Source organism: Bombina bombina, chromosome 6 (assembly GCF_027579735.1).
Source record: "Bombina bombina isolate aBomBom1 chromosome 6, aBomBom1.pri, whole genome shotgun sequence".
NCBI classification, from domain to species: Eukaryota; Metazoa; Chordata; class Amphibia; order Anura; family Bombinatoridae; genus Bombina; species Bombina bombina.
In genome coordinates this window covers 230977029-230993412 of record NC_069504.1, presented here as the reverse complement: position 1 = coordinate 230993412, position 16384 = coordinate 230977029, and the positions used below count along the sequence as shown (strand labels likewise).

Below are 16384 nucleotides of genomic sequence, written 5' to 3'. Positions count from 1 at the left end.
ATATATATATATATATAAATATATTATATATATATAAATATATATATATATATAAAATATATATATATAATATATATATATATATATAAATATATAACATAATTTATGTAAGAACTTACCTGATAAATTCATTTCTTTCATATTAGCAAGAGTCCATGAGCTAGTGACGTATGGGATATACATTCCTACCAGGAGGGGCAAAGTTTCCCAAACCTCAAAATGCCTATAAATACACCCCTCACCACACCCACAATTCAGTTTAACGAATAGCCAAGAAGTGGGGTGATAAAAAAGTGCGAAAGCATATAAAATAAGGAATTGGAATAATTGTGCTTTATACAAAATCATAACCACCACAAAAAAAGGGCGGGCCTCATGGACTCTTGCTAATATGAAAGAAATGAATTTATCAGGTAAGTTCTTACATAAATTATGTTTTCTTTCATGTAATTAGCAAGAGTCCATGAGCTAGTGACGTATGGGATAATGACTACCCAAGAAGTGGATCTTTCTACACAAGAGTCACTAGAGAGGGAGGGATAAAATAAAGACAGCCAATTCCTGCTGAAAATAATCCACACCCAAAATAAAGTTTAACGAAAAACATAAGCAGAAGATTCAAACTGAAACCGCTGCCTGAAGTACTTTTCTACCAAAAACTGCTTCAGAAGAAAAAAATACATCAAAATGGTAGAATTTAGTAAAAGTATGCAAAGAGGACCAAGTCGCTGCTTTGCAGATCTGGTCAACCGAAGCTTCATTCCTAAACGCCCAGGAAGTAGAAACTGACCTAGTAGAATGAGCTGTAATCCTCTGAGGCGGAGTTTTACCCGACTCAACATAGGCAAGATGAATTAAGGATTTCAACCAAGATGCCAAAGAAATGGCAGAAACTTTCTGGCCTTTTCTAGAACCGGAAAAGATAACAAATAGACTAGAAGTCTTACGAAAAGATTTCGTAGCTTCAACATAATATTTCAAAGCTCTAACAACATCCAAAGAATGCAACGATTTCTCCTTAGAATTCTTAGGATTAGGACATAATGAAGGAACCACAATTTCTCTACTAATGTTGTTGGAATTCACAACTTTAGGTAAAAATTCAAAAGAAGTTCGCAACACCGCCTTATCCTGATGAAAAATCAGAAAAGGAGACTCACAAGAAAGAGCAGATAATTCAGAAACTCTTCTGGCAGAAGAGATGGCCAAAAGGAACAAAACTTTCCAAGAAAGTAATTTAATGTCCAATGAATGCATAGGTTCAAACGGAGGAGCTTGAAGAGCTCCCAGAACCAAATTCAAACTCCAAGGAGGAGAAATTGACTTAATGACAGGTTTTATACGAACCAAAGCTTGTACAAACAATGAATATCAGGAAGAATAGCAATCTTTCTGTGAAAAAGAACAGAAAGAGCAGAGATTTGTCCTTTCAAAGAACTTGCGGACAAACCCTTATCTAAACCATCCTGAAGGAATTGTAAAATTCTCGGTATTCTAAAAGAATGCCAGGAAAAATGATGAGAAAGACACCAAGAAATATAAGTCTTCCAGACTCTATAATATATCTCTCGAGATACAGATTTACGAGCCTGTACATAGTATTAATCACAGAGTCAGAGAAACCTCTTTGACCAAGAATCAAGCTAAGTTCAATCTCCATACCTTTAATTTAAGGATTTCAGATCTGATGGAAAAAAGGACCTTGTGGACAGAAGGTCTGGTCTCTACGGAAGAGTCCATGGTTGGCAAGAGGGCCATCCGGACAAGATCCGCATACCAAAACCTGTGAGGCCATGCCGGAGTACCAGCAGAACAAACGAGCATTCCTTCAGAATCGTGGAGATTACTCTTGGAAGAAGAACTAGAGGCGGAAAGATATAGGCAGGATGATACTTCCAAGGAAGTGATAATGCATCACTGCCTCCGCCCATGAGGATCCCGGGATCTGGACAGATACCTGGGAGTTTCTTGTTTAGATGGGACGCCATCAGATCTATTTCTGGAAGTTCCCACATTTGAAACAATCTGAAGAAATACCTCCGGGTGAAGAGACCATTCGCACCGGATGCAAACGTTTTGGCGACTGAGATAATCGCTTCCCAATTGTCTACACCTGGGATATGAACCGCAGAGATTAGACAGGAGCTGGATTCCGCCCAAACCAAAATTCGAGATACTTCTTTCATAGCCAGAGGACTGTGAGTCCCTCCTTGATGATTGATGTATGCCACAGTTGTGACATTGTCTGTCTGAAAACAAATGAACGATTCTCTCTTCAGAAGAGGCCAAAACTGAAGAGCTCTGAAAATTGCACGGAGTTCCAAAATATTGATCGTAATCTCACCTCCTGAGACTCCCAAACTCCTTGTGCCGTCAGAGATCCCCACACAGCTCCCCAACCTGTAAGACTTGCATCTGTTGAAATTACAGTCCAGGTCGGAAGCACAAAGAAGCCCCCTGAATTAAACGATGGTGATCTGTCCACCATGTTAGAGAGTGTCGAACAATCGGTTTTTAAAGATATTAATTGAGATATCTTCGTGTAATCCTTGCACCATTGCTTCAGCATACAGAGCTGAAGAGGTCGCATGTGAAAACGAGCAAAGGGGATCGCGTCCGATGCAGCAGTCATAAGACCTAGAATTTCCATGCATAAGGCTACCGAAGGGAATGATTGTGACTGAAGGTTTCGACAAGCTGTAATCAACTTTAGACGTCTCTTGTCTGTTAAAGACAGAGTCATGGACACTGAATCCATCTGGAAACCCAGAAAGGTTACCCTTGTCTGAGGAATCAAAGAACTTTTTGGTAAATTGATCCTCCAACCATGATCTTGAAGAAACAACACAAGTCGATTCGTATGAGATTCTGCTAAATGAAAAGACTGAGCAAGTACCAAGATATCGTCCAAATAAGGAAATACCACAATACCCTGTTCTCTGATTACAGACAGCAGGGCACCGAGAAACTTTTGTAAAAATTCTTGGAGCTGTAGCTAGGCCAAACGGCAGAGCCACAAACTGGTAATGCTTGTCCAGAAACGAGAATCTCAGGAACTGATAATGATCTGGATGAATCGGAATATGCAGATATGCATTCCTGTAAATCTATTGTGGACATATAATTCCCTTGCTGAACAAAAGGTAAGATAGTCCTTACAGTTACCATCTTGAATGTTGGTATCCTTACTAACGATTCAATATTTTTTAGATCCAGAACTGGTCTGAAAGAATTCTCCTTCTTTGGTACAATGAAGAGATTTGAATAAAACCCCCATCCCCTGTTCCGGAACTGGAACTGGCATAATTACTCCAGTCAACTCTAGATCTGAAACACATTTCAGAAATGCTTGAGCTTTTACTGGATTTACTGGGACACGGGAAAGAAAAAATCTCTTTGCAGGAGGTCTCAACTTGAAACCAATTCTGTACCCTTCTGAAACAATGCTCTGAATCCAAAGATTGTGAACAGAATTGATCCAAATTTCCTTGAAAAAACGTAACCTGCCCCCTACCAGCTGAGCTGGAATGAGGGCCGCACCTTCATGTGGACTTAGAAGCAGGCTTTGCCTTTCTAGCTGGTTTGGATTTATTCCAAACTGGAGATGGTCTCCAAACTGAAACTGCTCCTGAGGATGTAGGATCAGGCTTTTGTTCTTTGTTGAAACAAAAGGAACGAAAACGATTATTAGCCCTGTTTTTACCTTTAGATTTTTTATCCTGTGGTAAAAAAGTTCCTTTCCCACCCAGTAACAGTTGAAATAATGGAATCCAACTGAGAACCAAATAATTTGTTACCCTGGAAAGAAATGGAAAGTAAAGTTGATTTAGAAGCCATATCAGCATTCCAAGTTTTAAGCCATAAAGCTCTTCTAGCTAAAATAGCTAGAGACATAAACCTGACATCAACTCTGATAATATCAAAAATGGCATCACAGATAAAATTATTAGCATGTTGAAGAAGAATAATAATATCATGAGACATCACGATGTGTTACTTGTTGCGCTAAAGTTTCCAACCAAAAGTTGAAGCCGCAGCAAACATCAGCCAAAGATATAGCAGGTCTAAGAAGATTACCTGAACACAGATAAGCTTTTCTTAGAAAGGACTCAATTTTCCTATCTAGAGGATCCTTAAACGAAGTACCATCTGACGTAGGAATAGTAGTACGTTTAGCAAGGGTAGAAATAGCCCCATCAACTTTAGGGATCTTGTCCCAAAATTCTAATCTGTCAGACGGCACAGGATATAATTGCTTAAAACGTTTAGAAGGAGTAAATGAATTACCCAAATTATCCCATTCTTTGGAAATTACTGCAGAAAATAGCATCAGGAACAGGAAAAACTTCTGGAATAACTACAGGAGATTTAAAAACCTTATTTAAACGTTTAGATTTAGTATCAAGAGGACCAGAATCCTCTATTTCTAAAGCAATTAGGACTTCTTTAAGTAAAGAACGAAATAAATTCCATTTTAAATAAATATGAAGATTTATCAGCATCAATCTCTGAGACAGAATCCTCTGAACCAGAGGAATCATCAGAATCAGAATGATGATGTTCAGTTAAAAATTCATCTGTAGGGAGAGAAGTTTTAAAAGATTTTTTACGTTTACTAGAAGGAGAAATAACAGACATAGCCTTCTTTATGGATTCTGAACAAAATCTCTTATATTATCAGGAACATTCTGCACCTTAGATGTTGAAGGAACTGCAACAGGCAATGGTACTTTACTAAAGGAAATATTATCTGCTTTAACAAGTTTGTCATGACAATCAATACAAACAACAGCTGGAGGAATAGCTACCAAAAGTTTACAGCAGATACACTTAGCTTTGGTAGATTCAGCACTTGACAGCGATTTTCCTGTAGTATCTTCTGACTCAGATGCAACGTGAGACATCTTGCAATATGTAAGAGAAAAAACAACATATATATAAAGCAAAATTGAACAAATTCCTTAAATGACAGTTTCAGGAATGGGAAAAAAATGCCAAAGAACAAGCTTCTAGCAACCAGAAGCAATAAAAAATGAGACTTAAATAATGTGGAGACAAAAGTGACGCCCATATTTTTTAGCGCCAAATAAGACGCCCACATTATTTGGCGCCCTAAATGCTTTTTGGCGCCAAAAATGACGCCACATCCGGAACGCCGACATTTTTTGGCGCAAAATAACGTCAAAAAATGACGCAAACTTCCGGCGACACGTATGACGCCGGAAACGGAAATAGAATTTTTGCGCCAAAAAAGTCTGCGCCAAGAATGACGCAATAAAATGAAGCATTTTCAGCCCCGCGAGCCTAACAGCCCACAGGGAAAAAAGTCAAATTTTAAGGTAAGAAAAATGTTAAAATGCATTATCCCAAATATGAAACTGACTGTCTGAAAATAAGGAAAGTTGAACATTCAAGGCAAATAATGTTTGAATACATATATTTAGAACTTTATAAACAAAGTGCCCAACCATAGCTAGGAGTGTCACAGAAAATAAGACATACTTACCCCAGGACACTCATCTACATATAGTAGATAGCCAAACCAGTACTGAAACGAGAATCAGCAGAGGTAATGGTATATATAAGAGTATATCGTCGATCTGAAAAGGGAGGTAAGAGATGATCTCTACGACCGATAACAGAGAACCTATGAAATAGACCCCTTAGAAGGAGATCACTGCATTCAAATAGGCAATACTCTCCTCACATCCCTCTGACATTCACTGCACGCTGAGAGGAAAACCGGGCTCCAACTTGCTGCGGAGCGCATATCAACGTAGAATCTAGCACAAACTTACTTCACCACCTCCATCGGAGGCAAAGTTTGTAAAACTGAATTGTGGTGTGGTGAGGGGTGTATTTATAGGCATTTTGAGGTTTGGGAAACTTTGCCCCTCCTGGTAGGAATGTATATCCCATACGTCACTAGCTCATGGACTCTTGCTAATTACATGAAAGAAATATATATATATATATATATATATACACACACATACATACACACACCTCACACACACATACATACATACATACATACACACATACACACGAGCAGAGATTGATTTAATGACAGGCTTGATAAAGACCAAAGCCTAACCAAAACAGTGACTATCAGGACTAAGCGTTCAATTTCCATACCTTCAAATTTAATGATTTGAGATCCTGATGGAAAAAACGGAACTTGAGTAGGTCCGGCCTTAACGGAAGTGGCCAAGGTTGGCAATTGGACATCCGAACAAGATCCGCATACCAAAACCTGTGGGGCCATGCTGGAGCCACCAACAACACAAATGATTGTTCCATGATGATTTTAGAGATCACTCTTGGAAGAAGAACTAGAGGCGGGATGATATAAGCAGGTTGATAACACCAAGGAAGTGTCAGCGCATCCACTGCTTCCGCCTGAGAATCCCTGGACAGGTATCTGGGAAGTTTCTTGTTTAGATGAGAAGCCATCATATCTATTTCTTGAAGACCCCACATCTGAGCTATCTGAGAAAACACATCCGGTTGGAGAGACCACTCCCCTGGATGTAAAGTCTGACGGCTGAGATAATCCGCCTCCCAATTGTCTAAACCTGGGATATGCACCGCAGACAATAGACAGGAGCTGGATTCCGCCCAAGCAAGTATCCGAGATACTTCTTTCATAGCTTGAGGACTGTGAGTCCCACCCTGGTGATTGACATATGCCACAGTTGTGATATTGTCTGTCTGAAAACAAATTAATGGTTCTCTCTTCGACAGAGGCCAAACCTGAAGAGCCCTGAATATCGCACAGTTCTAAAATATTGATTGGTAATCTCGCCTCTTGAGATTTCCAAACCCCTTGTGCTGCCAGAGAGTTACCCAGACAGCTCCCCAACCTGAAAGACTTGCATCTGTTGTGATCTCAGTCCAGGTTGGACGAAAAAGAGGCCCCTTGAACTATACAATGGTGGTCTAACCACCAAGTCAGTGAGAGCCAAACATTGGGATTTAAGGATATTAATTGTGATATCTTTGTATAATACCTGCACCATACAAAGCTGGAGAGGTCTCATATGAAAACGAGCAAAGGGGAACGCATCCGATGCTGCAGTCATGAGACCTAAAACTTCCATGCACAAAGCCACTGAAAGGAATGACTGAGACTGAAGGTTCCGACAAGCTGAAACCAATTGTATTCGTCTCTTGTCTGTTAGAGACAGAGTCATGGACACAATCTATCTGGAAACCTAAAAAGGTGACCCTTGTCTGAGGAATCAAGGAACCTTTTAGTATTGATCCTCCAACCATGTCTTTGAAGAAACAACACTAGTTGATTTGTGTGAGATTCTGCAGAATGTAAAGAATGAGCTAGTACCAAGATATCATCCTAGTAAGGAAATACTGCAATACCCTGTTCTCTGATTTACAGAGAGTAGGGCACCAAGAACCTTTGAAATAATTCTTGGAGCTGTCGCTAGGCCAAATGGAAACGGAACTGGTATAATTACTCCTGAAAGCTCTAGATCTGAAACACACTTCAGAAAAGCCTGAGCCTTCACTGGATTTGCTGAAATGCATGAGAAAAAAAAATCTTCTCACAGGAGGTGTCATTCTGAATCCTATTCGATACCCTTGAGAGACAATGTTCTGAATCCAATGATTTTGGACAGAATTTGCCCAAATGTTCTGTAAAAATTTTAATCTGCCCCCCACCATCTGAACTGGAAAGAGGGCTGCACCATCATGCAGACTTGGGGGCTGGCTTCGGTTTCTTAAGAGGCTTGGATTTATTCCAACATGAAGAAGGGTTCCAATTGGAACCCGATTCCTTGGGGGAAGGATTTGGTTTCTGTTCCTTATTCTGTTGAAAAGAACGAAAACGATTAGAAGCTTTAGATTTACCTTTAGATCTTTTATCCTGAGGTAAAAAAAAACTCCCTTCCCCCCAGTGACAGTTGAAATAATGGAATCCAACTGAGAACCAAATAAATTGTTACCTTGGAAAGAAAGAGATAGTAATCTAGACTTAGATACCATGTCAGTATTCCAATATTTGAGCCACAAAGCTATTCTAGCTAAAATAGTTAAAGACATAGATTGAACATCAATTTTGATGATATCAAAATAGCATCACAGATAAAATGATTAGCATGTTGAAGCAAGCGAACAATGCTAGAAAAATCAGAATCTGTTTCCTGTTGCGCTAAGCTTTCCAACCAGAAGGTTGATGCAGCGGCAACATCAGCTATAGAAATTGCAGGCCTGAGAAGATAGCCAGAAAATAAATAAGCGTTCCTTAGATAAGATTCAAGTTTCCTATCTAAAGGATCCTTAAAGGATAGTACTATCTTCCAAAGGGATATTAGTACGTTTGGCAAGAGTAGAAATAGCCCCATCAACTTTGGGGATTTTTTCCCAAAACTCCAATCTGGCTGCTGGCAAAGGATACAACTTTTTAAACCTAGAAGGAGGAATACAAGAAGTACCAGGCCTATTCCATTCCTTAGAAATATCAGAAATTGCATCAGGAACTGGAAAAACCTCTAGAGTAACCACAGGAGGTTTATAAATAGAATTTAAATGCTTACTAGTTTTATTATCAAGAGGAATAGTTTCCTCAATATCCAAAGTAAATAATACTTTTTTCAACAAGGAACGAATATACATCTTAAAGAGATAAGTAGATTTGTCAGTGTCAATATCTGAGGTAGGATCTTCTAAATCAGATAGATCCTCATCATTCAGTATGCTTTCAGTCATTTGAAAATTCATCATCTTTATAAGAAGTTTTAAAAGACCTTTTACGTTTAAAAGAATGCGGAATGGCAGACAAAGCCTTCTGAATCGCATAAGCAATAAAATATTTTATATTCACAGTGATATCATGTACATTAGATGTTGAAGGAACAATAGGCATTGTACTAGTAATGATGGATACATTATCTGCATGTAAAAGCTTATGACAAATGTTACATACTACAGCTGGAGATATAATCTCTGCTAATTTACAACAGATACACTTATCTTTGGTATAACTTATCAGGCAGCAGGAATCCAACAGTGGTTTCTGAGACAGGATCAGATTGAGACATCTTGCAAATGGAAGCGAAAAAACATATAAAGCAAAATTATCAATTTCCTTATATGGCAGATTCAGGAATGGGAAAAAATGCAAACAGTATAGCCCTCTGAGCATAGAAAAAGGCAAGAGGCATATAGGAAGTGGGGTTTATTATTTGGCGGCAAGTATGACCCGCAACACAAAACAAATTTTTTTGGCGCTAACATCCGGAAATGATGCAACTCGCGTCATAGCAGACACAACCTTGTGCAAGGAAACCTGGTGTTAACTAAGATGCCGGAAATGGCGAATTTGCGTCACCGAATGTAACTTTGCAGCCAAAAAAATCTTGCTCCAAGAATGACGCAATAAATATCAGCATTTTGCGGCCTCGCGAGCCTAAATTTTGCCCACGAAAATTTATGAAAACAGTCAATTTTGAAGAAAAGACTAAACCCCAGGTAAGAAAAAAATAACTTCCTAAATATGTTTTCCCCAATTTTGAAACTGATAGTCTGCAAAAGGAAATATACATAAACCTGACTCATGGCAAACATAATTACAATACATATATTTAGAACTTTACATTAATACATAAAGTGCCAAACCATAGCCGAGAGTGTCTAAGAAATAAAAACATACTTACCGAAAGACACTCATCCACATATAGCAGATATCCAAACCAGTACTGAAACTGTTATCAGTATAGGTAATGGAATATGATAGTATATTGTCTATCTGAAAAGGGAGGTAGGAGATGAATCTCTGCGACTGATAACAGAGAACCTATGAAAAGATTTCCCGCAAGGAAAACCATAGAATTCAATAGGTGATACTCCCTTCACGTCCCTCTGACATTCACTGTACTCTGAGAGGAATCGGGCTTCAAAATGCTGAGAAGCGCATATCACAGAAGATAATCAAGCACAAACTTACTTCACCACCTCCATAGGAGGCAAAGTTTGTAAAACTGAATTGTGGGTGTGGTGAGGGGTGTATTTATATGCATTTTGAGGTTTTGGAAACTTTGCCCCTTCTGGTAGGATTGTATATCCCATACGTCACTAGCTCATGGACTCTTGCCAATTACATGAAAGAAATAGCATATACGTATATGCGGTTTTCCTGTACAAAGCATGCACATTAAAACCACACATGCGCATTAGGAGCCGGTGACTTCATCAAGGACATCACCTGTGACGTTGCCGCAAGCCAAGACCGTGCTTTGGTGTGCACATAAAACGAGCGTGCATGGAATCAGAAGTGATTTATTTGTAACCACCAAATTAACTTAAAAATTAGAGCAGCAAGTGACAAAAGGGAACAGCTCCAGCTTCACTGATCATACAGCAGAGCTGCACTCTTTAATGCTGTGCAACATTGTGTTTGAGCACAGCAGAGTAGGGGGTTGAATGTGAGCACGCTGATGAGTTGTAAAGTAATGCGCGCACATGAACAATGTCCATGCTAATTAGCGCTACAATGATTGGTCCAATACGCTTGTCAATCATTGAAGGGAAATACAAACCAAACCCTCTCTCTTAACCTGTGTAAAATGGACTCAAGGACCCACTGACAAGATGACCAGCTATTTATCAAAAGCTCTCAAAAAGCTGTGCACATTTGACCTTTATTTGTTATCAGGTGACTGGTGTATTTAAAGGGACACTAAACACCTGCTGCAAATTCTGCAAACTAACTTCTGCTTTTAATTCATAAATGTACTCCAAATCTAGTAAAAAGGGATTTTTAGGAAGTCTGTGCAGCTTACCCCCAGTATGTTCAAGAAGAGTTGTCAAACAGAATGGTGATACTGAGCTCAATGCTGCTATGTATGCTGCCATGTTGTAACGCATGTTGCTCACAGGCACAGCAGTCACGTGATGTGCCTGGCAGATAATTGTATAAATAAAGTTAAGAGGATTATCAGAATGCTCCCTCACTGTGGTGCTAATCGAGTGCTGTATAAACATCATGTGTGCCTCATTTATATAAATAAACATTCAGTTTGTGCATTCATTGTTTTAAAATCAAAGCACTGTGTTTTTTTTCTGTGTTAGAAGAAATACATCTGCACAGCTAGAGGAATGTTTGTTTTTGCTAATAGCAAGCTACACGGGGAGGAGGAAGGAGGGGGAGAGGCATGCTCGCAGCTGAATAACACTGTATTTACATTCTATTACAAGATTCATGCACTTAGTGCAATAGATTAGCAAGCTACACCGGGAGGAGTGGGGAGGAGGAAGGAGGAGCATGCTCCGTGGGAAGAAGGCAGCTGGATAACACAGTACTTCAAACATTTTACGGACTAGACATTAAAAAGAAGCTTACACACTTAGTGCATAAATCTTGTAGTAAAATGTAAATACAGCGTTATTCAGCAGCCTTCTTCACACGGAGCATGCCTCTCCCCCTCCCTCCTCCCTGTGCAAAATGGTAAGGGAGTGACTGGACCCTTGTTGTAGCAAGCCCATGGAGGACTCTACATGTTAAGCAAACAGTACATGTTGGTGTGCAAGCTTTATTTTTTTTATAATATAGATTATTTCATTAGGTCCATAAATTGTCACACCTCTAAGATTTATTCTCCCCCTCCTTCCTCCTCCCCCTCCTCCCTGTGTAGCTTGCTATTTGCAAAAACAAACATTCATCTAGCTGTGCAGACGTATTTCTTCTAACACAGAAAAAGTTTTGAGTGATTTGATTTTAAAACAATGAATCCACAAACTGAATGTTTATTTATATAAATGAGGCACACATGATGTTTATACAGCACTCGATTAGCACCACAGTAAGGGAGCATTCTCAACTTTATTTATACAATTATCTGCCATGCACATCACCTGACTGCTGTGCCCATGTGGCAATATGGCGGCATACATAGCATTACCAAGCGCCGGATCAGCAGTCTGATTGAAGACACTCTTTTTGAACTGTTTAGGGTAAACTGAGAATCAAGGATAAGGATTAATGCTTAGTTTGTTATTATTATTAAGTATAAGTTACTTTAAACAATTTTTAGGTGTTATAGGTCCCTTTAAGGAAATGAAGAAAGAAAAAAGAAAACACACGTGTCCAATAATTGTTTACAAAGTGAAGTCCAGCCGCACCAGTTATCTTCAATGAAATTTTATTCCATATACAGGAAAAAGTTAGAAAAAGGACAACGTTTCGGGCCTCACCCTTACTCATGTAAAGGTGTCAGGCCTGAAACGTAGTCCTCTTTTTATAACTTTTTCCTGTATATGGAATAAAATTTCATTGAAAATAAGTGGTGCGGCTGGACTTCACTTTGTATACTATTTGTAGGTTTGCACATTGGCTTGCACACTCACTTGGGACTTTGTGCTGGATTCCTTAGGTATCACTTACCTATTTTCTTTCTCTTCAATATCAGAAGTGCTTGCTAGACGTCTTGGTATAGTAGGAGCAACATATGCAAGTCTAGTTCCTCTTCCATCTTTCTCCTTAAAAAAAAAAATGAACAAGTTATAAAACGTGTGTACATGCGCACACATATACATTTTCCATTAAATTATATCTGCAGCTATCTCTCTATACACACGCATGCCCACAATAAAAAGGGCTAGAATCTTCCGCTAATCCTCTGTCTTTTATATACAGACATACCTCATTTTGTTGCGCAACACAGATATTGCTCTTTTTACAAATTGAAGGTCTGTGGCAACCCTGTGTTGAGGAAGTCTGTCAGCGCCATTTTTCAACACACATACACATAAATACATAAATGCACATGAATACACATGAATAGACCTCTATATACACACACACACAACAGCAAAAAGTTTATGACTTTAAGGCTCAGATGATGGTTAGTATTTTTTAGAAATTAATATCTTTTAATTAAGGTATGTACATTATTTTTTTATTTATTTTTTTAGTCATAATGCTAATGCACACAAAGGGACACTGAATCCAATTTTTTTATTTTGCGATTCAGATAGAGCATGCAATTTTAAGCAACTTTCTAATTTACTTCATTCTCTTGGTATCTTATTTAAAATCAAGAATGTAAGTTTAGATGTCGGCCCATTTTTGGTGAACAACCTTGGTTGCTCTTGCTGATTGGTGGATAAATTCACCCACCAATAAAGTGCTGCCCAGTGGTCTGAACTAAAAAATGGCTGGCTCCTTAGCTTAGATGCCTTCTTTTTCAAATAAAGATTGCAAGAGAATGAAGAAAAATTGATAATAGGAGTAAATTAGAAAGTTGCTTAAAATTGCATGCTCTATCTGAAAAAGAAAACAATTTTGGTTCAGTGTCCCTTTAATAGACTACAGTACAATGTAAATATAACTTAATATGCACTGGGAAACAAAATTCACTTTATTGCTATATCTGCTTATTGCGGTGGTCTGGAACCAAACCCGCAATCTCTCCGAGGTACGCCTGTGCATAATTATAAACAAAATATTAAACATATAACTGAGCGTTACACATTTGTATCGGCTCATATTTTGAATTGCGCAATCCTTTTTCATTATAAAAATACCAGAGGATCCTCCAAAAAAGAAAAAAGAAAAAAACAGCATTTATCTTCAACAATGGCAAAGATTTCATTTAGGCACGCAAACCATATAAAGTTTACTGTTCCTATGCATGACAAGCCAAATACCATCATATAAAAAGAAATAGCATTAACCTTTTTGCAAACTTTGTGTTTCTCACTAAAATTTATCCACAACTACAGCAATCATAAGACAAATTATAGTAAAAGCTTCTTTGGATTCCCTTTGTTTAGAAATAGACATAAGTGATTTAAAATTTAATTTTTGCTGTAGTGTAGAGATTAACCTCCCACCCCTTAACTCCTGCCAAAAAGCTCTCTTCCGTCCATCTCGTCCAATGGTTACCACCATCTTAGGTTTGCCAGTATGCAGGGTTTTTTTTGTGTTTTTTTTAATGTGTTTTTTTTAAATATATTTCTTTAGTGTAGTGGTCCCTGATCACCCCAACAGCAATCTTACCCTCCCCCCAGCCACTGCCCACCACCATATTTGTTACTGGCAGCCAGTCTGCCAGTAACAAAATATTTATTTTTATTATATTTTGTTTCATAATATTTTTTTCTGTAGCATAGAGCCTCCTCACCCTCCAAGACCATCTTTTTTTCTGTAGAGTAGGACCCTGATCACCCTGCAAACAAATTCGTTTAGGGTAGGGCCCATACCTTTCTCTCCCCGGCATTACATTTTTTTCTGTAGTATAGGGAACCCCTGCCCCTTCCTCTTCCACTGAGCTGATACATCCACCTCCCACCTTTCCTCCCACTGCTCCCACTAACTATGATCGTTACAGAGAATGACACAGACACAATCACTCTAACAAATGTCGATCTGGCTTCATATGGTAAGGGAGCACTATCACTCACAATATGAAGGCAGATGCCTTCTGCCCCTTGGTTGCGGGACCACAACAGGCACCTCTGTGTTGGACTATGCACTACTAAAGAAGTGCATTCTGAATTAATTTATTGTCTTATCTTTAGTGACACTAAACTCAAAAACATAATTTATGTAAGAACTTACCTGATAAATTCATTTCTTTCATATTAGCAAGAGTCCATGAGCTAGTGACGTATGGGATATACATTCCTACCAGGAGGGGCAAAGTTTCCCAAACCTCAAAATGCCTATAAATACACCCCTCACCACACCCACAATTCAGTTTAACGAATAGCCAAGAAGTGGGGTGATAAGAAAAAAGTGCGAAAGCATATAAAATAAGGAATTGGAATAATTGTGCTTTATACAAAAATCATAACCACCACAAAAAAGGGCGGGCCTCATGGACTCTTGCTAATATGAAAGAAATGAATTTATCAGGTAAGTTCTTACATAAATTATGTTTTCTTTCATGTAATTAGCAAGAGTCCATGAGCTAGTGACGTATGGGATAATAATTACCCAAGATGTGGATCTTTCCACGCAAGAGTCACTAGAGAGGGAGGGATAAAATAAAGACAGCCAATTCCTGCTGAAAATAATCCACACCCAAAATAAAGTTTAATGAAAAACATAAGCAGAAGATTCAAACTGAAACCGCTGCCTGAAGTACTTTTCTACCAAAAACTGCTTCAGAAGAAGAAAATACATCAAAATGGTAGAATTTAGTAAAAGTATGCAAAGAGGACCAAGTTGCTGCTTTGCAAATCTGATCAAATCGAAGCTTCATTCCTAAACGCCAGGAAGTAGAAAACTGACCTAGCAGAATGAGCTGTAATCCTTTGAGGCGGAGTTTTACCCGACTCGACATAAGCATGATGAATCAAAGATTTTAACCAAGATGCCAAAGAAATGGCAGAAGCTTTCTGGCCTTTTCTAGAACCGGAAAAGATAACAAATAGACTAGAAGTCTTTCGGAAAGACTTAGTAGCTTCAACATAATATTTCAAAGCTCTAACAACATCCAAAGAATGCAACGATTTCTCCTTAGAATTCTTAGGATTAGGACATAATGAAGGAACCACAATTTCTCTACTAATGTTTTTGGAATTCACAACTTTAGGTAAAAATTCAAAAGAAGTTCGCAACACCGTCTTATCCTGATGAAAAATCAGAAAAGGAGACTCACAAGAAAGAGCAGATAATTCAGAGACTCTTCTGGCAGAAGAGATTGCCAAAAGAAACAAAACTTTCCAAGAAAGTAATTTAATGTCCAATGAATGCATAGGTTCAAACGGAGGAGCTTGAAGAGCCCCCAAAACCAAATTCAAACTCCAAGGAGGAGAAATTGACTTAATGACAGGTTTTATACGAACCAAAGCTTGTACAAAACAATGAATATCAGGAAGATTAGCAATCTTTCTGTGAAAAAGAACAGAAAGAGCAGAGATTTGTCCTTTCAAAGAACTTGCGGATAAACCTTTATCTAAACCATCCTGAAGAAACTGTAAAATTCTCGGAATTCTAAAAGAATGCCAAGAAAAATGATGAGAAAGACACCAAGAAATATAAGTCTTCCAGACTCTATAATATATCTCTCTGGATACAGATTTACGAGCCTGTAACATAGTATTAATCACAGAGTCAGAGAAACCTCTTTGACCAAGAATCAAGCGTTCAATCTCCATACCTTTAAATTTAAGGATTTGAGATCCTGATGGAAAAAAGGACCTTGCGACAGAAGGTCTGGTCGTAGCGGAAGAGTCCACGGATGGCAAGAGGCCATCCGGACAAGATCCGCATACCAAAACCTGTGAGGCCATGCCGGAGCTACCAGCAGAACAAACGAGCATTCCTTCAGAATCTTGGAGATTACTCTTGGAAGAAGAACTAGAGGCTGAAAGATATAGGCAGGATGATACTTCCCAAGGAAGTGATAATGCATCC

The 16384-nt window shown here is 38.6% G+C and overlaps 1 protein-coding gene across 4 annotated transcripts in view; it reads right to left on the bottom strand.

Moving 5' to 3' along the window:
* Positions 1 to 16384, bottom strand: part of PPP1R12A (protein phosphatase 1 regulatory subunit 12A) — an 875274-nt gene that overhangs the window by 367231 nt on the left and 491659 nt on the right. For all 4 annotated transcript variants that reach the window (XM_053716754.1, XM_053716755.1, XM_053716757.1 and 1 more), the window contains one exon: positions 12404 to 12498. In XM_053716754.1, coding sequence (XP_053572729.1) covers positions 12404 to 12498 — 95 coding nt within the window. The remainder of the gene's footprint in view (positions 1 to 12403; positions 12499 to 16384) is intronic.